Source organism: Brachypodium distachyon, chromosome 4 (assembly GCF_000005505.3).
Source record: "Brachypodium distachyon strain Bd21 chromosome 4, Brachypodium_distachyon_v3.0, whole genome shotgun sequence".
Classification (NCBI taxonomy): Eukaryota; Viridiplantae; Streptophyta; class Magnoliopsida; order Poales; family Poaceae; genus Brachypodium; species Brachypodium distachyon.
In genome coordinates, this window is record NC_016134.3 from 23,959,473 (window position 1) to 23,984,674 (window position 25,202).

At 40.3% G+C, this 25,202-nt stretch overlaps 1 protein-coding gene across 4 annotated transcripts; it reads right to left on the minus strand.

Annotated features, from left to right (window-relative positions):
* Positions 1-11,568: 11,568 nt before the first annotated feature.
* Positions 11,569-18,739, minus strand: LOC100822885 (putative protease Do-like 14). 4 transcript variants are annotated; one of them, XM_003576056.3, is made up of 9 exons: positions 18,493-18,739; positions 17,452-17,634; positions 17,233-17,360; positions 16,328-16,539; positions 16,114-16,195; positions 14,990-15,132; positions 13,604-13,724; positions 12,389-12,481; positions 11,569-11,986 (listed from the first exon to the last, which is right to left on the minus strand). In XM_003576056.3, exons 1-9 carry the CDS (start codon positions 18,683-18,685, stop codon positions 11,870-11,872), a joined length of 1,272 nt encoding a protein of 423 aa, XP_003576104.1. In that variant the 5' UTR covers positions 18,686-18,739; the 3' UTR covers positions 11,569-11,869. The 4 variants fall into 4 exon arrangements, 3 of the variants coding, with proteins under 3 accessions (XP_003576104.1, XP_024310890.1, XP_024310889.1); XM_024455122.1 differs by having other exon boundaries at positions 16,328-16,455; positions 17,452-17,649; XM_024455121.1 differs by having other exon boundaries at positions 17,452-17,649.
* Between the last annotated feature and the right edge of the window lie 6,463 nt (positions 18,740-25,202).

Below are 25,202 nucleotides of genomic sequence, written 5' to 3' on the forward strand. Positions count from 1 at the left end.
AAAATTATTCTAAAATTAGCTAATCGTTACTTCTCATGGAGTTTGTGTGAAAACTAATATTTCCATTTAATTTACACATCGTCTTTAAAAAAGGATCCTATTTTATACAATTGATAACGGTGCATTCTTTATCCACAAAATAAGAGTATAATGGATTTCTTAAAGAATTCTCACGCCTATAAAAGATATCAATTGGTGGTGACAATCTGTCCAACATCTCTGCCATTTTCTTACATGTTGAACCATCTCAAAATTTCAGCAATACTTTCAAAGACGTGGCACAAAGCAGGACAACAAAGGCTAGCCATGTTAGGATCCTAATTTGTTTATCTGTAACCAACACACATGTATTAAGCTAGTCAAATTTAGACCCATCGATATGATCTAGACCCATCGATATCAAATAGTGCATATTTTAGCAAAAGAAACTTCTACAGAAACCTATGGTTTTCAATTTTTATAAATGTTATGCATTTAAAAATACTAGAATCTTTGGGAACTTTTTGATTGTTATCTTTTTCGTATTTTTCTTGGTTGTTGCTCTCACTATATTATCTTGCATGCAAAATGCCTCCACATTTGTTGTCAAACCTATTTTCGGTGTGCGAGGACCAAATCTAGATGGTTATGACTTGAGGGAGCAAAAATTTCCGGTACCAAGTTGATGAACCAAACATAAACTCTTACAATAGTTTTGGGAACAAAACTAGACTTTTCTTTTCACAGTTGCAAGCAAATACGAATAGAATTCATAACTGATCAAACTCCCAAGTTAGAAGAACTCATGTGTGTTTTACCATTGCGGACTATCATTTCGGCGGTAGGCGATGTACTAGTTGACGCCACGACGTTAGTAGTGACTTTATAACTCTATTCCGGTCTTAATTCATGCGTGGTGTTTTCCTCTCAAAAAAATTAAGGGTATGTGTGCATATGTATATGGTGACAGGAATGTGCATTTGAGATTATTTTTTTATTCATATGAGTATTCAACACCAAGTATACTTCTGAGTTCTGAGGAGTTTTGTTGGGTAAGCCTATAAACCTTCATACATTCTTTCTTTTTGTGTGGCGAGATTATTATTGTTCAATGTAGACTAAAATACACGGTAGGTCATAATTCTTTCGCAAAGGTGTCAAATTAGTTCTAAAACTTTCAAATTGCACGTTTGGGTCCTAATAATTACATAAGTTGTTCATCCGACGTCCTAATGGTGTTTGTGTGCGTGTGATGTGTCGACATGACCATCCACATGGGCTGGACCCACTTGTCAGATAACCCTTCGCTGCGAAATATTTTAGAAAACCCTGAGCATCTCCGAAGGACTGAGCCGATAGATCTTGAGATTGACAAAGTCACCGCAGGCGTCTCACTGTTGACGGATACGTCACCTACCACTGAAAGAATAGTGCCGGTTAAATCTTAAAATAATTCAGGAAACTGTGACACCCATGTCAAGTCTAGAACTTGAATCTGAGTAGGTTGATTCCACCAAAGTTGAGTGGTTTGTGCAATTTGACCGACGTCCGACGATATACATTGATCATTCTTCCTCCATACGCTCAAATACATGTATGTTTCTCCTACGCCAACGGTTGCCAACACGTACACTTCTCCATATATATACACCATTTTCCAACCATCCGCAAAATACGTACTACAACCCATAGATGGTCGAGAGAGACACCGAAGGTACGCAACAAATGATAAAGGAAAAAAAGAAGAGAAACGAACGACAAAAAGGAAAAGATACTTTCCGAAGGAAAAGCAAAGGAATAGAAAGCGTGAGAGACAGACGGTGCAGCAAGCACGCCGTGCGCCCGCGCGTGCGTAGGGAGGATCAAGATGACGACAGGGATATAGCTAGATTCCGTAGAGTAGTCCTCCGTAGTATTGAGCTGCAGCAGGAGTATAAGTACGTACGTAGGTCGCTGCGCCACGGGTCCTCGTCACTCATGTCATCGCCTTTCTTTTTCGACGTCGTTGTTCCCGTGCTAGTAACTCTTGTTTATTTTCGCATATAAAGCAGAGAAGGTGGTCGACAGATTGTTAGGGGAGGAAAAGACGGGCGACAAAATAGCTGCTCGCACCTGGCCAACATCGTATAGCGTGCTTCCAGCCCCTGCCCGGCAGAAAAAGAATACACACGCGCGTAAAAGCTCAAAAAGGAAAACGAAACACGCACACGGGAGCCATTCTCTGATGGGATCAGAACTTCAGAAAGATCCATCGGAGGAGAGCTAGCAGCCGTGTACGGCATCGATCTGCCAGCAACAGAGAAGCGGTGGCAGGCAGCATACGTAGACGAGCCAAAGCTAAGCTGTGTGCTGTACGAGTGGTGACGTGGGATATTGGAGATTCTGCTGAGCGCTGCCCTGTTCTCGTGTGGGTTTAATTTGCTACTGCTGCCGCCGCGCAGCATTTTTTTGGCTTTCGTTTTTTTGTTTGGTTTTCACGATGGGCTGGATCCCGTACGGACGTCCTCGTCACGGCCACCGTCGGATGTGGCCGTTTCTTCTTTTTTCGGAGCTGATGGCTGCTAGCTTCCACGCTCTTTTCATCACGAAAAGGAAAGTTTGATTTGTTAAAGCGGAAAAGATCGATGCGGGTGACAAGCAGACCGTGGGCGTCTGCGCCTGGGCCGCCTCTCCCACGGCAGAGGGTGAGGGAGCCAATCCATTTTTGTCCCTGCCCAAGTATCCTTCATAAAAATATTTAAGCGCCGGTCCTTACCGGTGTTTGCTTTTGCCACCCAAACTTCACTTGTGTTAAAAAAAATACATTTACAACTTAATTTTTGAAAATCAAAGATATATTTACAGGTTAGCTTTTTAAAATCCAATATCAATCTTAGCAAATACTCCTTCCGATTCTAAATTGTTGTCAAAATATGACATGTATCTAGATGTTTTTTAAAAATAGATACATTCATATTTGGATAAATTTGAGTCTAAGAATTTATAATCAGAGGAAGTACTATACTACTGACAAGGTGTCTCAAAAAAATGCTTGCATTTGCTAGCTGATTCTTTTTTCTATAGCACCGCATTCGTATGTTCGTGCTAAAATTATTTTGTTTCACAAAAATTTGCACACCTACATTGGGCAGCACTAGACGTTGGTGTAGTGATATTAAGTGCAACATCAAACCTCCACATACAACATTTTTCTATGCTTGTGCAATATCCTTGCAAAATTCTCCTCCAAGATCCCTAAATAAATGTTGCAAAATTACAAACATGCACACGCAACAAACTATTTTATGAGCGCAACAAATCTATTTTATTGTAAGAGGGGAGAGGTCAAAATGGTTTGCAACACACACAACATGCAAAACCGACACATGTGGCATAAGGGAATTGCACAAGCAACATCAAAGAAACACATTTGCAACGTACATCCGACCCTTTGTAAGCTGCTGGCTGTGTGCCCGCCCTGTAGTTCACCATGACAGTTCCTGCATGGTCCCCCCCTTAGTTTTCAGTGGATAAAGCTGTTAGTTCGCCTGCTGTGGGGTTGTGGGGTTGTTCTTCAGGCTCTTGCCTGATCTCTGTATTGTTGTACCTTTCTTTCTTTCTTAATATATTTCGGCCATCAGGCCCTTCGATTCTACATTGACTGCAACATCTAGAAAACATCAACACCCCAAATCGATAACCTTCCAACATCAACAACGGATACACCCGACTTCACCAATTCGGGCTCATCGAGGAGGAATCCGGCTCGGTAGAGCCATGTTAGAGCCGGATCAAGGGACCTTGTATCCACTCCCCATAATCTCAACTTATTGAGGAGCTCGGTGGGGCGGCACTATGAGACATCCATTGCGGCTCGAGAGGAAGAGGAATCAGGTAATTAAGAGCTATGCAAGAAGCGGAGGCGTGAAGGGGGAGCTTATAACTGGGAGGCACTTTGGACGCATACGAGATGTATGGATAAAGAAGCCTGGGAGGGAGAGGAGAAAGGGGAGATGGTTAGGGGTATAGGGGAAGGTATATGAGGAAGATGAGAAGAACACATGCTTAGGCCAGCAAAGCACTTTTCTGTGGGATATAGAGCGATTGATTTTCTCTCCTTAAAATGAACGGTGTGATATGATCATTTACCCTATTATACAGGTACATGGGAGATGCTTTTGAAACTAACACGCTTTGAATTAGTTTCTAAATAGATGAACCATTAGGGCCCGGGAGCCAAAAAAATCACACTTGAGTTGACATGATGAGCAGAATAACATTTATCTAATGATAAAAGAAGATAAAAACAAATGGAACCAAGCAGGTGAGGATGTGGTTGTATCCTTAACCACGGACGATAAATATGTTGTTCCAATGGGCAAAGGCAGGGAATGCATCCCTCAATAGCAATCACACGTGATGCTTCATACAATTCCGAGCTTCCGTGGCTTTTTATGAATAGATGAATAGATACATGCATGTTTAGACAAATTTGAGACAAGAATTACGAGACGGAGGGAGTAGGTATTATGTGAGTGTGTGCGTGTATAGTGGTGTCTTATTGTGTGTGTTTTCTGGGGTTTCCAATTGTTTTTTTAGTTTATAGATCCTAATAAAAAAACAAATCAAGAGGCAGAATGAACGGCTAAGCTTCCTGGATAAAGTTTTAAGGAATGGAAATGAAAAACACGAGATACTTTTTCTCAAAATATGGACTAATGGAAGTTTAACCCCTAAGAAAGCGCTTTATGAGGCTTCTCGTAATTTGATTGATTTATTTCTTCCTTTTCTACGCGCAGAGGGAAGAGGGAACTGGTTTCAAAGAAAATAAAAACAGGTTTACTCCACCCGTTTTTACTTTTCAAAAAAGATTGACTAATCGAAAAATCCCTCTCGATCAAGTTAGCGTTAGGAAATTCAAATATTTAATCGTGTCATGTCACTTGATATATCAACATCAACTGTAATGTGTACATATAAGAGTGTTACATCATTTTTTTTATGGGGAGATGAAGCAAAAGTTATGGATGGTGGACCCTGACATATGGGCTGCCTTGTAATTAACCTCTTAACTGCATGTCATAGGTACATGAAACGTAGGCGCGCGTCATAAGAGCAGTAGAGAACAAGTGTGAAGCTAGTTGTATCCTATCCTTACTTCCCTTTTAGTTTCACGACTAAATCAACATGAACTACCTTACCCGGATTCTATCACTGTCAGGTGGGCCCACATTACTGTCAGCTCAAAAAATAGAAGAATACAAAAATCTTCTTCTTTCTTGCAACTCAAAAATGAGAAGAAAAATCTTCTCTTTTTCTGTCTTGAAGAGGCTGTTTACTTTTTCCTTCACGGAGGCTTTGAGAAGCTAGATCAAAATATTTTAAGCCAGGAACGTAAGAATTTCAAGAGGGGCGACAAAATAGCTGCGCGCACCTGGGCGTACGTCCTGGCCCTCCATGGGGCATGGCTCCAATGACGGCAGAAGGGTTTTGTCTGCAGGTACGTGCGTGCATGCACGGGACCCGTACATACGTGCGTGTGCGCCAAAATTCCAACCGTACGTACGTGCGTACGTGCTTCCAGCGCGGCCAAAGAAACGCATACATACGTACACGGGAGCCGGCCACTACATTGATAAACGACCTGTTCAGAGCTACTAGCCGTGTACGGCATCGATCCGCCTGCGACATCGCTGTTGAAAAAAGCTTTTAACAATTACTCCCTCTGATTCTAAATTCTTGACTTAAATTTGTCCAAATATGAATGTATCTACTTTTAAAAAGAGTCTGGATACATGTAATATTTAGAGAACAATTTAGGATTGAAGGGAGTAACTTTTTTGTCGGTGTCCGAGCCGTACTTCGTAAGAAAAAAGGCCGGTTCCAGAGGTAATTGTTTTTTCCTCCCAAACTTCACTTGTTTATTTATTTTTAACAATACATTCACGATTTATATTTTTTTTAAATCAAAATTATATTTACAAGTTAGTTTTTAATTTAAAATTAATCTTTTGAAATATACTAGGGACAAAACTTTCAAGTTTCGGACCACTTGGCTCAATTTTTTAAGTTCTTATATGAAATTGCTCATGCGCTTCAAGTTTATGTACTGCGGGTGTTATTACCTAAAAAAATACTACAATTTGTTTTCTTTTTTCAAAAATACAATATGTTTTCTATATCTCCATATTTGTATTTTTCGTGCTAAAATGAATTCGCCTTTTTTATATATTTATCCTGAGGGTCAGGTGATATTAAGTGCAAGCTCAAACTCTCACGTGCAACATTTGTTTATGTGCATACAACATTTTCCTTCCTAGTGTCACTTCAAAAATGTCACAAATTTGCGAACATACGAATGCAACAATTTTTGTCGGAATGTAACACAAGAAAATGAAAATGGGTTGCAACACACACAACATGTAAAAAACAAACACAGAAACTGCACAATTAAGCAACATAAAAAACAGACACATTTGCAACATATAATCGACCCTTCACGATAGACTCTAGAGTGACTGGCATCTTTGCAACATCAACAACCCCAAATCATTGACCTCTCAACATCAACAATGGAGACACCAGACTTTACCTATTCGGCCTCAACGGTGATGAATCCAGCTCTCGCGAGAGCCCGAGAGCCCTATCCTAGTCGGATAGAGCAACCCCAAATCCATTCCCATAATCCCAACTTCTTGTGGAGCTCAGTGGCACCGCACCGCGAGACAATCCATGGTGGCTCGAGAGAAGAACAATTCCGGTAAGAGACTCTACGAGTACAATGTATAGATGAGGAGCCGGGGGGGGGGGGGGGGCGGCGAGGAAGCAGTGGGTGATGGTCAGGGGGAGGACAAGGTACATGAGGAATACGAAAAGAACACGTGCTCTGGCTAGGAAGGCATTTTTTTTTTCTAGAATACACCTAGATAGGTGTATCATATATTGAAGAAGAATAGTATTGCGACGCGGTTTACAAGCATGTAGGCCAAGTTTATAGAGACTACTCGCTTACAATCCATGGTGAGCCCCATGATCCAAAGCTACTAAACAAGATCCCCTTGAGTAAACCTGCTCTACTCCAAATTCTACCTTCCCCCTCGATGGAATGGAGAATGGCGCCGACGCTAGGAGTAGCACCATCAAAAACCACGGAGCTGTGATGCCGCCAAATAGACCAACAAATAAGAGTGACTGCAGTGTTCAGATTGCGCCGGTCCTTCTTGCTTGGAGCCTCCAACCTCGGCCACTAGTCCACAATCTCCTCCAGCGATGCCGGTGCCCACCCACTCCAGTCGCTGCCAAGCTTGATAGGGTAAAAGTGACCCGATCTTTCGATGAGGAGATAGCTATCGATTTGGGTGGAGGTCGACGTTGGTGAACCGACTACAAACGTGCAAGACGTTGCGCCTTAGCGATCGCTACACCAACTTCCGAGGTTATTGACCACGCCGGAGCTAGATCAACCTAATCCTGAAGGATCAATCCCTGCATAGCTCACCAACAGTAGCCGGAACTTGAAGGTTGAACTCACCCCACGGCCTCGCCAAGTCAACCTTTTGCAACCAGCGCCAACATGCCCTCAGCTCCACATTAAGGAGCCTCAAGTTGGGAATGCCCAGTCCACCGAGCTCCCGAGGTGTGCACACAGCCTTCCAAACCACCAGGCAATGACCACCTCGCACATCCTTACGACCTTTCCACAGAAAACCACGGCAAATTTTGTCCACGCCTTCAATCACCTTCGCCCAGAGGTCAAGTGACACATTGAGATTTTATCTCCTGGAATGGGATCATTTACAGTAATACATGTACCTTTTGAATTTGTTTCCGAATATAGGAACCATTAGAGTTCGGGAGACCAAAAAACCCCAGTCAAAAGAAAAGGAGACCAAAAAACTACACTCAATTCGTCATGATGAGCCAAATGATATTTATCTAATGGTAAAAGAAGGTGAAAACATAAATTAAACCAAAAGAGGTGGGGTTGTGGTTGTAACACTAACCACTGTGGATCAAACTTCAAATTTGGTGTCTTCTTTGTCATTTCACCAATAAGCAGACAGTTCTTCCCATGTCAGCTAATTTATCCATCATCAGCGATCACGTGTGATGCTTCGTACAATATCAAGCTCCGCAACTCCAGTCTATGTGTGTTCTCTGGTGTTTCTAAGAGGTAAAAGAATTACAGATCCTAATAAACAAAACAAATAAGAGGCGCACAACGAACGGTTTCGCGGCAAGAAATTTTCGGTAAAATTAGAGTTAGGAAATTCTAATATTTAATTAATTGTGTCATGCCACTTAATGGTCTACATCAACTGTCCATATAAGAGTGTTAGTAAATTACTTCCTTTTAGATTGGGAGATGAAGCACAAGGTATGGATGGTGGACCCTGACATAATGTTGCTTGGTAATTAACCTCTAAACTGCATGTCATAGGTATATAAAACCTAGGCGTGCGTCATAAGAGCAGTAGAGAATATGACATCCTAAGTTAATTTAACAGTGAAGTGAAGCTTTCTCCTATCCTTATTTCCCTTTTAGTTTTCAAGACTAGATCAACATGAACTACCTTTCCCAGATTGTGTCACTGACATGTGTGCCCACGTATGGTGCTGTCAACTCAAAAGTAAGACCACTCTTCTTTTTTGCAACTGAAAAGAAAAGGTTCTGTCTCTGTCTTGAAGAGGCTATTTGCTTTCCTTCATGTAGGCTCTGACAAGACCAAAATGGTGGTAAGAAGCTAGGCAAAGAAATTAAGAGGCTAAGAATTTCAAGAGAACCGGGAGCCTTCCCTCCTTTTCGAAAAAAATGAATTTCAAGAGAAAATAATTTTGTGTCCCTCATGGATCTTCACGGAAAGGCCAGATCCTTGGGCGATCAATCTAATGCGGAGGCTGTACCGATAGCGGTACCTACCCATAGCATGCTGGCCACTAGATGAGGCATTGAGATGTGTGCTGCATGATTAATTCACCGTGCCTTAAATTAGAGATGGGAGATTAACAGGGTGAGTAGTACTTTTTTTGGTCTATTTTAATGTGACCGATGTGACCACCTGACAACTTTTCTTTCTTTTCTTTGTCTCTCTCTTGCTGTTTGTCAGAGGCACATGTTTGTCAGAGACATAGACTCATTCCCTTTTCACAGGCCGAGTACGTCAGAAATATTTAGTACCTCGTTAATACTTACTATTTGATGACTCGTTTTTAAGTGCATTTGTGGTACATGAAATGTACCTTATCATTTTTTAAGTACCTCATAAAAATATTAAGATCGTGTACATCAACTTGTAACAACACGTCATGTACCACAAAAAAATTTAAGTATCTCGTCAATACCAAGAGTGTGTACATCAACTCATGCCATGTACCTCGTCAGTTTTTAAGTACTTCGTCAAAATATCAAAACTGAGTACATCAATCTCATGTACGAGCATTCGTTAAAACTTAGTACCTTGTCATGTACCAATGGTAAACATTAATCTTATCACGTACATTGGCATATAGAATGTCACATTAATACGCATCAAACACATTACAACATGTACCGATGGTACATGACAGGGTACTTAGTTTTCTTCTTGCCCGTGCTCTTAATTCAAAGATTAACCAAGAAATCCAAAAGCAAAACAATAATATCTAGCCTCTTTATGGTACAAAATATACACGAAACATGCACAACATGAACCATTGGTACATGACAAGGTACTAAGTTTTCTTCTTGCCCGTGCTCTTGACTCAAAGAGAAATCAAAGAAATCCAAAAGCAAAACAAGATCTAGTCTCTTTATGGTACAACAAATACGAAGTACATAATCAGTACGAGATAGAAGCTTATGGTGATGATGGATCTAGAAGAAAAAAGAACATAAAATTATTTGGAGTGCTTCGCATGGGAGGAAGCGAAGGAGGGAGAGAGAGATACATCGTCTTCTTCAAGCTCCTCCCGAGCCATCGCCTCTAGTTGCTCGCTGCAGGTGGGAGGGGCCGGTGCCTGGTAGGCCGACATCACCGGCGGGGCTGCTGCACGAGAGATGCGAGAGAGAGAGACGGGATCTGCTTCACGAGAGACATGTGAGAGACGAGGGCAGGAGAGAAGGATTTGAGAATTGGGGGAGAGAGAGAAAGGTGGGAGATAAAAAGCTAAGCCGTACCTGGATGGGGCAGAGGGATTAACTTTGCGTGTCAGAAAGATTAGGTAAAGTAGTGGACACGTGTTGAAAAAATGCAATAAGGATAACTATCGTTATCAACACCGAGAGGTTTGACGCGATCAATCACCATAGTTAAGATGGAAGATACATGGACTACTCCTAAAATGTGAAACAGCGAGACAACATGTGATAGCCAAAAGAATTACCGACCAACTTTGTGAGTTGTGACGGCGAAACCGATAAATATGGAATGTGCATGCCAATTGGTATAAGAAAAATACAAAACACTGTTACCTTGAGGAGAAATTTACCACGATATTTTTTCTGCCAAGCTTGGAGTGAATGAATTTGAGTATTTTACAGAAGTATGAAAGCGTGTATTCCAGACACGTTTTCGAAAAAGTTCACACACTGCAAACATGGTTTGAAAAATTGAAAACATATCTAGCCTATATTTGGCTGCTGTAGCTGAACGACAGAAACTACAGCTGATCCTGATTTACTGTCAGTATTGACTATAACCGTACTCCCCCACCATGCTCGGAAAATATGTTAATTCAAGAAATGTTTTTTTCTTAGATAAAATGAAAATAGGGATGGGGAATGAATAACGTATCACTAGCTCATTGATCCCCTGTATGAAAAATTATTTAGAAACATGGAATACAGAGGCCATTGGACACACGGAGAGGTTTACTACAGGAGAAATATAACTGATATAAATGTCACTCTCTTCTCAGTTACTAAAACGAGTATTTCTCTAAATGATTGCCTGTCAGGCTGTGAATCATAAATCTACAAGTCAGTTCAACAAAATAAAGTTGCTCTAAGTTTCTTCATTTAGACGCTTTTTGAAAAATAATACTATCATTTTCGTTTCATCCTTAGTCTCATGGTAGTTATGATGGGGTCGCACAAGCGAAGCAATATCCTACCCAATAGAACTGCATGATTGGCATAAACAACAGGGTTTCGTAATACTTGAGTTCAAAGATTCCAACATATTCAACTATTGGTACACCATACTGGTAGACGAAAGCGTACATCTACCACAAATAATCCCCCCTCAATGATCAAGCATGAGAGAGACATTTCAACAAAAAGTTAAGAGATGTTGCATCAAACAACCAATAGAAATGGACCTAGGTTGTGGGTGTCATACAAGGCAGACGTGCCCACACCTGTACCAACCTAAAATTGGAGACAAATCAAAGATTCCAGTTCAGATAAAAACATTGCTTCCGAACAGATATGTGAGAATCATGGGTCCATTAAAGTTTCTGCAGTGCATAAAGAGGAATATTTAGACGATTTTGGCAATTTTATTTTGTTATCCAGCTTTACCATGTTTTTGAAAGATAAGCTCTATCTGTTATTAGCGAAAAGAAAGATAAGCTCTATCAAAATACAGACTTATTGCTGCTGCTGCCTATTTCTTCTCCTAAATACGGACAGATTACGAAATTATCTTCAATTAGATGAACCCAGGATAAGGCCACATGCCGAACCTGAATGTATAATATTTACCCAAAATGATGCTAGAAAAATACCCATTCTGCTAACTCAACATGGCAATACCATATCCATTGCCTACGCCTTTTCCCCTTCTGGGAAAACATAACATACATCACCCATGCTTAGTGACAACATGATCTCAACAAAATGTCTCTAGGTAACAATTTTTTTTAAGGACAATTCTAGTTCTGCTGGAAAATTACCCCCTTAACTCATGAATTTCAAGCATGGAGTCGAAGGTCATCTGCTGGCATCTGCTTCCTCTGGTATAACTGTCAAAGTCACAGGTACATTGTTCGCCCTTTTAACATGAACTTCAATTGGCACTCCAACCTTGTCCCCCATGATATCAATAATCTGCAACGAATACTTTCTTAACTCGTTTGTATAAATGAAAGGAGAATTTGATACTCCTCTTAAACTGACATCGAGGATTTGATGTACAGAACGGTGGAATGAGAACCTCGGCATCGCGCATGAAACAAGTTATACAACAAGAATCAGAAACCACTGTACTACTTTCAAAGTAAGAAATACCTGGCCTAACTATTTTTACATATCAAAGCTTAAATTCCATATGGAAAAATCACATGTAGTTACTACTTTCAAAGTAAGAAATACCTGGCCTAACTATTTTTACATATCAAAGCTTAAATTCCATATGGAAAAATCACATGTAGTTACTACTTTCAAAGTAAGAAATATTGCAAGTGCTGAAAAATTTAGTAAGCTCACGTAATCAGATGATAGCCTAGTTACCTCTTTGATGCTTTGAATTGGTTTACCATCAAATTCAACTACTACATCCCCAGGAGCAAATCCTGCACGTTCAGCTGGAGATCCTGGTGTAACCTGGTTGCCAAGTTATCTAGTGTTAGCAGCACCCCAAAGTCATGCTAGACTTGAAAGAACAAAAGTTTAGGAACACCAGCCAATATAAGAGAAAGGGAAAATTAGATATATGTCACCCCAATTCTCCACTTTCGAAGAATGCCACAAAAATCCGGTTTCGAGAAATGCCACTCAAACTTTTCAACACGCAGTCAGATGCCATTATGCTCATTTGGACCAAAGCCAAAACAATAAACCTCTGTGTTTCACACCGTATTTTCGTATAGACCGGAACCCCTGTGAAACCCTAACATCTGACCATCTCTGTCCCGTGCGACGTTGCCTGTCTGCACCGCTCCTCGCCGCCACTCTTCCCATGCGCTGCTGCCACCCTTCCCTGCTCTGTGCTGCTCCACACTCAGCCATGGTGAAGCCACCGCGGATCTCTCCACCTCGAGGCCATTCTCTGGCGTCCTCTTTGTCCTCCAGTTGCAGGCTCGAACCACTGGCCATGGCTGTGCTCGATTTTGCGCTCGGGACGGAGAGGGCTGTGTCCGAATTCTTGCTCTGGGCGGAGAGGAGTGTCAGGAGGAGCACAGGCTGCGGGAATGGCGGCAGCAGCACAAGGGAACGGTGGCGGTGCAGCGCTGTGGGACTGGCAACGGTGGCAGCGGTGGCGCAGCTCTGCGGGAAGAAGGGCACAGCCGGTGGTGGCAGGAAACAGGTGGCAGCGCTGGGAGGGCGTGCCGGCGGCAGAGAAGAAGGGCATAGGCGGCAGCTGGGCAGGAAGAAAGAAGAAGAAGAGATGGGGTCAAGTGAGAAGAGATGGGATCGGGGCTGGTCAAATGGACTTGCACAGGGGCATTTTTGGCTATGGGAAAATACATTGACAAATATGCGGTCGTATTCATTGGAGTATTGGTCTCAAATGAACATAATGGCATCTGACTGAGTATTGAAAAGTTGAGTGGCATTTCTCGAAACGGGATTATTGTAATGGCATTTTTCGAAAGTGGTAGAATTGGAGTGGCATATATCTAACTGTGCAACAGGTTTAATTCAAGTCAGCAATAGATACTTGAGCATGTCTTTTATGCTGCATAATGCCTCGCCACATCATGAGACGAATTAAGAATATCTTACCATCGGAACAAGCACACCATTTCTTACATCTGGAAAAGAACTTGATCTTTCTTTAAGTTGTTCAATGACAACTGGGTTTAGATCAAGCATCTTTACACCAAGCCATGGCCGTATGACTCTCCTGCATTGTACATTGGACAAACATAAGTAACTGCCAGACATACTGCAAGCTAGTCCAAAACAAGAACGCAAGCAATTCATTTGGAAAGTTTAAAAAAAGCTCTTTGAAAACAGAAACCTTACGCTAGATTGTATAAACTTAGGCAATACTAGTGTTACTTGAGTGTTCTTGGTAAAACACAACAAATAAGAGTTCAATATGATCAGTTACATTCTCTTAGTTTATCTTTTGGTAATCCAATATTTGAACTGGACGTAGTGTACAAAACAGGGTAAAGTTACCATATATCCAAGTATTAGTGATTGAGTTGAACATGGTTTTGGCATCAACTTTAGATAGTTGAACTGTGATAAAATGACATCAAACATGAGATGACTCCTACATGAGAACAATATATAAGATAATAGCAGTAATAATAAAAACTGGAACACAGACAAAAAGATTGGAGGTAACTGCATGATCCAGCATATTCTCTCATATTTCGATCCATCAGAATGAATACTTTCTCTTGCATGCTACACATACAGGTAGTGTGCATGCACATAGACTTGGAACATATACCCAACTTATTGTATCCCAATTGGAAACACTATATACTTCCAACTTTTTCCTTCCCAGGCAAAGAGAAGGGCAACACAGCGAGTTTAATCATGCCACTCTATTTACCTCATAAATGTCTAATCTCCATCCATTCAAAATAGATGACGTTTATATTTTGCAGTCTCCAATAAGCATCAAGAATTATTGGTCGACTATGGAAGTAAATAATATAGAACATTAAAACAATATATTGTTAAACTATTTTGCAAGACAAATCTAACGGTACAGTTTTATCTAACAAATCCAATGGTTATTAATTACTTATTTACTCTCTCCATCCACAAATAAGTGTACTTCTAGGTTTGTCCTAAGTCAAACTTTTCTAGGTTTGACCAACATTGTTGAAAAAAGTATCAACGTATATGACATCAAATCGGTATATTATGAAACTACACTTCAAAACGGATCTAATGACACTAACTTAGTGTCATAAATGTTGATACGTTTTCCAAAAAGTTGGTCAAAGTTTAATATTTTTGACTTAGGATAAACCTAGATGTACACTTATTTGCGGACGGAGGGAGTAATATTGTAGGTAGAGAAGTTTGACTGCACATTTCTACTAAATCATGTAACTTGAACAGAGGTAGTAGGTCTAAAAAAAGACCAATGCAATGATCCCACACCATCCTAATAGTTAAACCTACTCAAAGTTAAGGCAATACCCATTTTTCTTGAAGTGTTCCACTATTTTAACAACAGAGTCGATTGGCACTGCAAAGCTCAAACCATCAGCAGCCATAACCTTCATGACATTAACTCCAACAATCTCGCCATCAAGATTCACAAGAGGACCTCCAGAGTTTCCCTGCAGCATGCAGATGCACAACTGTTTGTTGTCAAGAATTGAGAAATCAAAACAGAACCACAAAGAAACCAGAGCACATGTCACGTCCTTCAGCATTAGTCCTAGAAAGCAGATTCGTAAAATAGGTGGTGCTGATTAATTTTGGTAGCCGATAGGCCAGAGTACCAAACTGCTTGTTGGGCATAAGAAGATATAAGAATAATGGAAAAGAACTAACTGATTCTTTTGCAGATCGGCCCCTTCTGTATAATTAAGGTTGACACTGGCATCTATGTTGAACAGTCAAGTTACAAATGGAATCAGATTGGAAAATTGTATATGGATGTGCAATAGGCAAATAATCACAGAAATGCCACTTTGTAATAGACCGCTGAAGCATAATTCTATCAGATGGATCTGATAATCAACCAACAGAAATGATTTAGCTATCGTTCTACTCCTATCATGTTGATTGCAGGGAGAACATCAAGTTCAGTTTCCACAGTAGGCCTTTCACTGAAATGCAGTTATTATCCAACAAGAAAAGCCACAATTATGGAGATGCTACAACTAAGGCAACAATCTCCAGCAATGTGAAGGAGAGGTTATCCAATTAGGAAAGGAGACATTACTTGAGAACCTTGCAGAAATCTAGCTTAAGCTGCTACTTTTGCATTTAAGTTTTTGCTTGCTGCCTAATATCTAATGTTCTTCTCAAAGCTGTTTGGTGCATATGTTCCTGATTTTGACAGGAAGCACTTAAGAATCTCCTTTCAATTTATGATTTTTCAAATCTGTATCACTGGCATAATAAGTCTTAATGTTTCAAAATCTAGCTTTGATTTAATGATTTTCAAATATCCGCATGTTTACATTACAAGAACAAAAGAATGTGATAGTTGCTGATAAGACCTAGTAAAATTACATAAGCCTTATGATACAGCATTATCAAAAACATGCATACTAAAATCATGCCCAGGAACATGAAGTAAGAGGTTTTGCCTGATTGATGGCACAATCTGTTTGTAGATACTCCCTTCGTATTCCTCCAAGACCCAGGTCACTACTTTTCCGGTCAACACAACTACAAAGAAAATGGGTTATAAAATAAACAGCAAGCTTGGGAATCAACAGACAACTAGTAGTCTTAATGATGGACAATGGATTAGAGTAAAATAAAGAAAAAAAAGGAATCCAGCTTCAGGTAGATCTTAACCTTACAATACCAGATGTAACTGTGTTTTGCAGAGAGTGTGGGCAGCCCAAAGCAACAACCCAGTCACCAGGCCGAAGTTCACATGACGATCCAAGTTTTGCAGCTGGTAAAGGTGTCTTGGATTTAATCTTCACAACAGCAATATCTGAGTGACGGTCAGCATTGAGAACAACACCTTCAAATTCACGACCATCTTGTAAAGACACACTAACCTGTTATGATAAGAAACAAAACATTTCGAAGGCTAATATGATTAAATAAACATGTACTAAAAACTTATCACCTGGATCAAACAAATTTGGCTGAATATGGTTAAAAAGAAGGAAGAAGAAAAAAGTAAAAACAATGTTGTAATTTGTGAGAAAAAACACAGCGCTGTGGTCAGTAGTACACTGTAGAACTTAAAACATACTATTAGTTAGGCCATAGACTAGTCTTGGCTATTCTATTACTTGAAAGAATGGTGAAGGAACAAGGGCAATGAGTTAATCCATGTATAAAGTCAATAGACACATTTGAACTTGGTAAATTTAGTTACAATTTGTTATTTTTCACAATGCCTTTGTCCTAATCCTTGAAGAGAAGTGATGTGGCTGAGAAAATTGCATAAAAGGTTAAATCTAAAGGTTGCACTTTGTGAGATAGGAGTAGTCTCTCATGGACTCATGGTGTCAAAGTATTTATTTTCTACAAGCTAGATGAAAAAAGTCTAGATTCTTCACTGTGTGCAGTGGTACTAATTCCTCAGAAATTTGATTTTTTTCTAATAGCTTCAACAACTCAGATTCATGTATGGTAACTGTTCCAATTATCAAAGGTAAGCATTATATATCATTGACAATGTTAGTCCGTAATGGAGAGCTCAATATGAACCCACAAGATACTGGCAGTGCCAAGGCAATAACCTTTCCCTTATGGACTGCTCTCGTGCTTTGAAAATCTGCGACAACATGGGCACATGTCAAAATCGTTCCATCAGGATCTATTATAGTTCCTGATCCAATGCTCTTCCCTAACACCCATCCATGACTTTCTACAAAAATAATTCCACAGGTTTACTAAATATATGAAATTGTGGAACTGGTAATAAGGTTTGACAATTTCAACTGCTGTTATGTTCTCACCATGCATAGAAGAAATGTTAACAACAGCAGGACCAACTGCGGCTGCAGCCTTGGCAATTGAATTCCTGCCGAGACATCCTGGGCAACATCTCGAATCATCTGAGTTTCCGCCAGAACCTTGGCTACTCAGGTCAGTGGGTGGAACCGATGCAGACACAAAGGAATTCAGTACAGGGAACCCTCCTATACACAAAAAATCTGAGAACAGTAAGATCTTCTGGAAGTAAGCTCTTAGCAACGAAGATATGGAGATAAATTATTGGCAAAATCACAGTGCAACACAGACACACATTCCTATGATGTATGGACTCACATTCCTATGTTCTAATATCCACATAAACACGGTAGAATCCAGAGTCCAGAAACACGCCTCAATTTAATTGAACAACTCATTTAGACAAATTGCACGTCTATAATCTACTCCCTCCTTTCCAAAATATAAGATGTTCTAGCTTTGTTCTAAGTTAACCTTCTTAAAATTTGACCAATATATAGAAAATCTACTAATATCTACAATATCAAATAAGTATATTATATATTATGAAGATATTAATCATGATGGATTTAATGAAACTAGTTTAGAGTTGTAGGTGTTGGTGGACTGTTCTATAAAGTTGGTCAAACTTTAAGAAATTTGACTTGGGACAAAGCTAAAACATCTTATATTTTGGAATGGAGGAAGTATCTATCTACCACTACACGAATTATACACTCCCAAAAATTCTTATATTAATCAGAGAAAAATAAAATAGACTTACGTCCCTAAGACCCAATAGTAAACACAGTGAAACACTCAGCACATTGGTTTAGACACAGCTGTGCGCGGAGAAAGAATTTGCTACAAGACATCAGGAAATCCTTAGGTCTAGCAAGAACTAGTATAGCACTGCATCACGGTGGCGCAACACCCTTGACACGCACCAACAATGCATTTGGTAATACTGATAATCGAGAATCGAAAATCCATGGCTCGGCCTGTTCATACGCAGTACTATGTGACAAACAACAAGCTAGCGAAACGAGTCAACAAATTAACCGAACCTTGCCAGGGAGCGAAGTGGGGGTTGCTGAAGAGGAGCCCCGTGGTGGCGGTGGAAAGAAGTTGGCGGAGCGGCGTGGAGGCCGACACGGTGACGGATGCGGCAGAGTCGCCGTGGTCATGGAGCGACCCAGCTCCCGCTGCGGCGGCGGCGGCGAGGAGGAGGGCGGCGTGCCGCCGCGTGTTGCGGAACATTCTGGAGAGTGTGGGGTCGCTCAGGAGTCGGCCTTGTCACTGGATTGCGGCAGAAGAAAAGAAATGTTTTAAGGAAGAAGAAAAGAAATGTCGAGCGGTGTGGTGTGCTGTCGGATGATGGGCCGTTCTGGGCTGCGGATGACCCATCTGATTAATGGGCAGTTTCCGATATTTAACCTCTTATTCCCCGCTCGTTGTGAGGAATATGGTTTGGGCCCAAAACAGCGCCACGCGGGCTATTTTGGGCCCAGCTGTTTCTCTACTTGAAAAAGAAAAATAAGTCGCTAGTATTTTTTCCCTAAAAAAATATCAGTCGCTAGTAGTTTTGCGTTTTTTTTTATTTTCGGGTTTTCTTTATTCATTTCCTATTCCAGTTCATGTTTACGTTTTCTTTTTTATAACTTTTCTGCTTTCCTGTGCTTTTTTCCACTGTTATAAAATAACATCAGCAACCACAAAAGAGCATCCATTGTACTATGTGATTTCTATTGAAATTAGCTCGTTCATATGACACGATCATCTAGACCACCGTTTACAACCCTTAGAGTAAGGATAATAATTGAGCCAACCGATGGGTATAATTTGTTGTCATGTCATATTGTCACCAATAGTGAATATGTATAATAGTGTACTGCATAGATGCATTGTACTACTGTTGTCGAATAACTGGCTCATCTCATACTCTCACGGTTTATTGGAGCCCGTGTTACAGCCGACTCTTTTAATCTACCGTCCTTCTCTTCTCTCTCCTCCATCTAATATTTAAATTCTCATAGCTTGTTCATATCATCTTATTGTATTTATTTTAGACGCAAACATATTAGCAGCTTTGTTACAATTGGTAGGAAGAAACTCAACCAAATTAAAATGTAAGAAAGGTAAGAATAAGAGCAAGTACAATAAGGTGATGTAAGCAAGCTATGAGAGATTAAATATTATAATTTTGCTTAGTTAAATGAGAGAGAAGAGAAATGTGCTATAATTACGTTAACAGCTAGCTGCAGCACGAACTCCCTAAGAACTATGTGAGACTAAGGTTTTTTTTATTATCTTCTTTAAATGACGAGGAACATACAAAAGAAGAGAGTCCTATCAACAGTTGTCCATGTCATTACTTGTCTAATTTTTCTCATGAAGTCAACATTAATTTCCTATGGTGCTGGGCCGAATCCCTGGATAACACAGGCGACGACTAAAAAGCTTCGCCATCGATTAAGGGCCTCTTTGATTCACAGGACTAAAAAAAATATGGGAGTAGAAAAAATGGAGGGTTGCAATGTCCACTTGATCCCCATGAGATTTTGTTTGCATCAAAGTTTGTTTGATTGAACCAATGGAAAAACATAGGATTTCTTCCATGAGTTTTAAGCGGATGGAAACTCTTCCTATAAAATGCAGTACAAATGGACCCTTAGGAAAAATTCCTATAGGATTCGATCCTACAAATAAAACGACCAAGGTAGGAAAAATCCTAAGGATCTCAACCCTCTAAAAATTCCTATGAAAATACTTTAAATCAAAGAGGCCTAAAAGATATTCATCTGCATATCTGGCTGCCTGAAAACGTTAAGAAATTTACTACCGGAAGATAGCAAAACATGCAAAACTAAAAAACTCGTCATTTTGGCGGAGGCAAAGCAACCTTAAGTCATCTGGTCTCGATAACAAATTAATACATTAAAAAAATATCTTATAAATCACGTTTCACAAAAGATGTTTCATTTGCTTCTAGAATTTATTCGTACTGTTTATAAGATTGAAAATGCATGGAAAGTAATTCATAGAAAAAATTCATATGGTTTCAAGTCCCGCATATCAAGTGTTCTTCTGTAGGAAAAAGAAACTTTAGGAATATAATTCTCCATTTTTTAATGAAATTCCTTAGATTCGAGCAGGCCCTAATGTGAATGTCAACATGCATACACCCTCTCTTTCAGAATGTTAAGCATATATCCAAAATCACGATAACTAAACGGAAATGAGGCGCGCGATACACAGAAAATCCAAAGTACCATGGAAAAACAATAATTCTGGTAACCCAATCTGCGTACAATTTTATTGAACATTGTCAAACCAGCATTTAAGGGTGTAATTTTATTCAAAAAGTACCTTGGCCTCTGAATCAATCAATATATACGTACAATCACTTTTACTGCGGAGTCAAAGATGTAATTTTTGTTTCTACTCGGCCTCTGCATACAGATGTAAATTTAAAGATCGTGCAAAGTCAATAGTACCAGTTGGGCAAAAGAAACTGACAGAGCATCGAGCCAGTACTCGTCGACAACAACTGGCCAGTTATTGTTGGCCTCATCTGCCGGAAAAGATGGTGCCTCCGGAAGCTTTACCACGATGATCCGAAAGCAAAGGATAAACAGCATAAAAAGAGCTCGCTCCTAGACGACAGCCCTATCCAAGTATCCATACACGGACAGAAAAAAGCTTCTAGAAACACATGCACCCACGAGCCTGCACGCTGCACCTGGTGATCACTTCGGTGTGTGCTCCTCTGTGCTCTCGAACGAACAATAACGGAGCTCTTGATGGAGACCAGCAATCTCAAATTAGCATGTCCGGCTCAATCTGCTCTCTTGTTCTTATCCTGATCCTCCGTGCCCCTCCGATCTCCTGCCAAGATTTCCAATCCCGAGTAGCCTCGTCACATCCGTGGAGAGAAAGTACGGAGTACATGTCACATGTCGAGATCATGTAAGATTCCCGACCGTCCAAGATTGTCGCAATGATCGAACTTCTTTGACCAAGTTGGTAGATCCATCAAAATTGGGTGCATGTCATTTTCTCAAGATTTAACAGAGCAACATGTTAGAAATTAAAGTCAAATTTTACTTGATCGGCCATGCATGCATGTAGTCTTTTTTTTTATGGAAAGATTGCAAGAGAAACCCCTACAACATAATTGTGAGTCATGCAGCAGTCAAACAGAAGATAAGATCGATTGTACTAGTAGGTTCGTTCTTAATTGCTTATCTACATCCTCTATTATATGCAGTGAAACCACATTGTTAATTTGACAACTACAATCGATGCTGATTATTTTGAAAATGGTCGCAATGAACGAACTTATTTGTCTTGGACCAAGTTGGGGATCCATCAAAATTGGTGCATATGTCATTTTCTCAAGATTTAACAGAGCAACAAGTTAGAAATTAAAGTCAAATTTTACTTGATAAGCCATGCATGCATGTAGTCTTTTTCTTTATGGAAAGATTGCTAGGGAAACTCGTACAACATAATTGTGAGCACCAAGATTTGAATCCTGGTGGGTGGAGTCATGCATGTAGTCGAACAGAAGATAAGATCGGTTTTACTAGTAGGTTCGTTCTTAGTTGCTTATCTACATCCTCTGTGATATGCAGTGAAACCACATTGTTAATTTGACAGGTACGATCGATGCTGATTATTTTGAACAACCGTCCAATGTTTATGTGAGTTAACATGCCTTAGGGGGTATACGACTTGCATTCTGGATTTTTCTCATGATCAAACCATTGCGCCGTAATTTTTAGGAATTGTGTAAATATTAGTTGTTACCAATAGTTGTATTACACACGTCCTCCCGTGTAGAGATAATATGAACGAGTTGTTGATGTCTTGCCATATGGAAGACACGTATGTATTTTGGACCGGGTGTAATTGGGTGACTCGGATTTTATAGTGAATCTCACTCTAGATCACCAACCATATGTCTAGTTACTTCACCGCACTGGTACATTCATCGTAAGAGATAGCAAAGGCTTGATCGACATCGTCGAGAAACATAAATGCGATTGATTGAGAGTTTTACAAACAAATTATACACCATTCCCGATATGCACGTCGTACAAACAAATATACCATTCTCGATATGCATGATTTGGCCTTCTCTTTGGTCATGGGAGTAACATAAACATAATATCTTGTATATAATAGTACTATATGTTACTAACTTCATAATGCATGGTATCATAACCATAGCATCATGTGACGTTCATTATGGACTTATACGAGACAACATGCTTTGGAAAACTCCATGTTACCGGTATCATGTTATGATACTACAGCTATCTCTTTCTTCATTTAATGATTGACAAATCAACAAAATACTTATGTGGCATTGTATGATACCAAATATGTTACTCTCACTATGACCACATATGTCTAGCATTAGTGGTTCAAATGTCAAGCATGTGACATGTAAAATGTTCATTTTTTACCAAACAAATCCAATTTTTGAAGCCCTGTGCTAGCTAGCGAATTAGTACGAACATATAAGGCACCATGCGCTGTCACCAGGCCTCTTTGAAATGGGTATTTTATCATCATAGCCTATATAAATAGCCAAAGCATCTCCCTATTTTATCTTCAAGTTGAACTAGTAATCTAGAAAGCCTCTCTTTAATTTCTGTGCAGGAGAGAAAGAACGGATGACCAAATATAAACTGCTAGCTAGCTGCATGGCTACATTAATTCTATGGAAATGGGATGCACCCGGAATATGGGATGAATCAAGTCATTCGTGCGTGACTTGTTCATCCCCATGCATTTAGATGAGCATGAGTGATTGGTACCTTATTATTGAGGTCTTGTTTGGTATTAGTGTTTTTCTAGTTTTATCAAAGTTTTTCTTGTTTGGCACTGGTGTTTTTGCGGGGTTTACAGTGTGTTATCATCTCAAGTGTTTAGGGTGAAAACACCCTTCTCACCCAATCCACTTCTTTTTTTCTTGCAACGTAAATGTAATATATTAATCAAACGGAGTACAATCCTTGTTCATCACATTTACAAGTTCGGTTGGGTAATCACCCAGCTAAACGTTAGTAGTTCCAGAAGTTCTACCAATAGATTTGCCGGGCAGTCACTAGCATGCACCATTCTTATAGCAAGATATTTTGCAAATAGCTACATCACGCCCGCTATTGATTTGATCTTTAATCATCTGCACAAGGTTCTGGTATCTAGATATCGAGACATCCTCCTCCCCAATGAGCTTGATGGCATCCGCGTTGTCGTTTCAACGAGAATTGGGAGCAAGGTGTGTTGCATGGCCAGGAGCAAGCCTCAAGCTCCGCTTCCAAGGGATCATTGCAATGTTTGAGAGATCTGCAGGCCGCCATAATTGGTCTACCATTATCATCCCTGAGGATCATTCCAGTTCCAGCATTTCCCGTATCCACCGCAAAGGAGCCATTAACGTTTAGTTTTGTTCTTCCAGGTTCGGGAGGCGTCCAGGGAGTTTCAGGAGCTTTAGATCGTTGCTGCCTTGATTGTTTCCCACAAAGATCAACGACGTGTTTCCCTTTAGTGACGTCAGCATTTGGGTGTTGATCACACAGAAGAAGGGTTTGGATGTAACTGGACAGGAAACGTCTCGAAACTTCGACAACACTTCCTGGTTTATCATGTGTGATCTCGTTGTGGACATGCCAGAACCGCTAGAGGATCATCAGAGTAACCATGATCTAAATCTCATCCATTTTCACCGGGGCAGAGAGCAGCCACTCAGGTTCATTCCGAACCAATTTCTCTAAGTCTGGTATCCTCTAGTCCTCACGCATCACACGCCATAGGGATCTTGCATGGGAGCACTTAATCAGAGCGTGGAAGCAATCCTCATCCTCGCAGCCACAGATAGGGCAGGTTGGCAAGGTGTCAATGTTTCTGTGCCTGAGGTTCAGCTTTCTAGATATAGCATTCTAGACAACCTTCCAGCCGAAAATTTAGACTTTGTGAGGAACATTAGCTTTCCAGACTTTATTCCAGATTGGCCTCCGACCATCGGGTAGAGTACTCGCAGCACTTAAGTTATGCTCGTCCATTATTATACGCAGAGCAAGGTGGTACGCACTTTTAACTGAAAACCTGCCCGAGTGATCCGGATGCCAGGCCAGGTGTCTTCTCCAAAGCGAGGAGAGGTCATGATTTTCGGAATGTCCTCGTGATATGGACATGCCAACCATGGATACGACCTTTGATACCCTCAATTCTATAATATTTGACAAGATTTATAATCAAGTGAATTCAAGTAGTAATTGTTTTCGTTGTCATATTTATGAAGAGGCGGAGCTACTACTATCTTGTCTCGTTTTATTACGTAGGTATCTTGTCGAGCTTTTCAAGTCCAAGGTCAAGATGAGATACGATGGAGGCGAATGGGAGGGCCAACAAGAATCAAGCATTAATACAGCTGAGAGGGAAGGATTTCAAGTGTACTTTCCAACAAATCAAACGGCACATGATTCGAAGCTTGCTAGAGAAAGATATCACGAATTAAAGTTGAATCCGATTCGGGTCCGAGCTGTTAGGAGACCCGAATTTGTTTTAATCACCCAGGCCGCATCCAGAGTCCAAATCAAGCAAACAAGTACTTGTTGGAAAGGTAATTACAAGACCTTTCCAAAGGATCCGGCCCCACAAGGAGATTCAAAGCGTGCTGACCGTGGAGGACAAAACAAACTGATGGATCTGTTTTTGTGTTTCCTAAAGAGTTGTAGTTTATTAGGAAAATTAGAGATAGAGT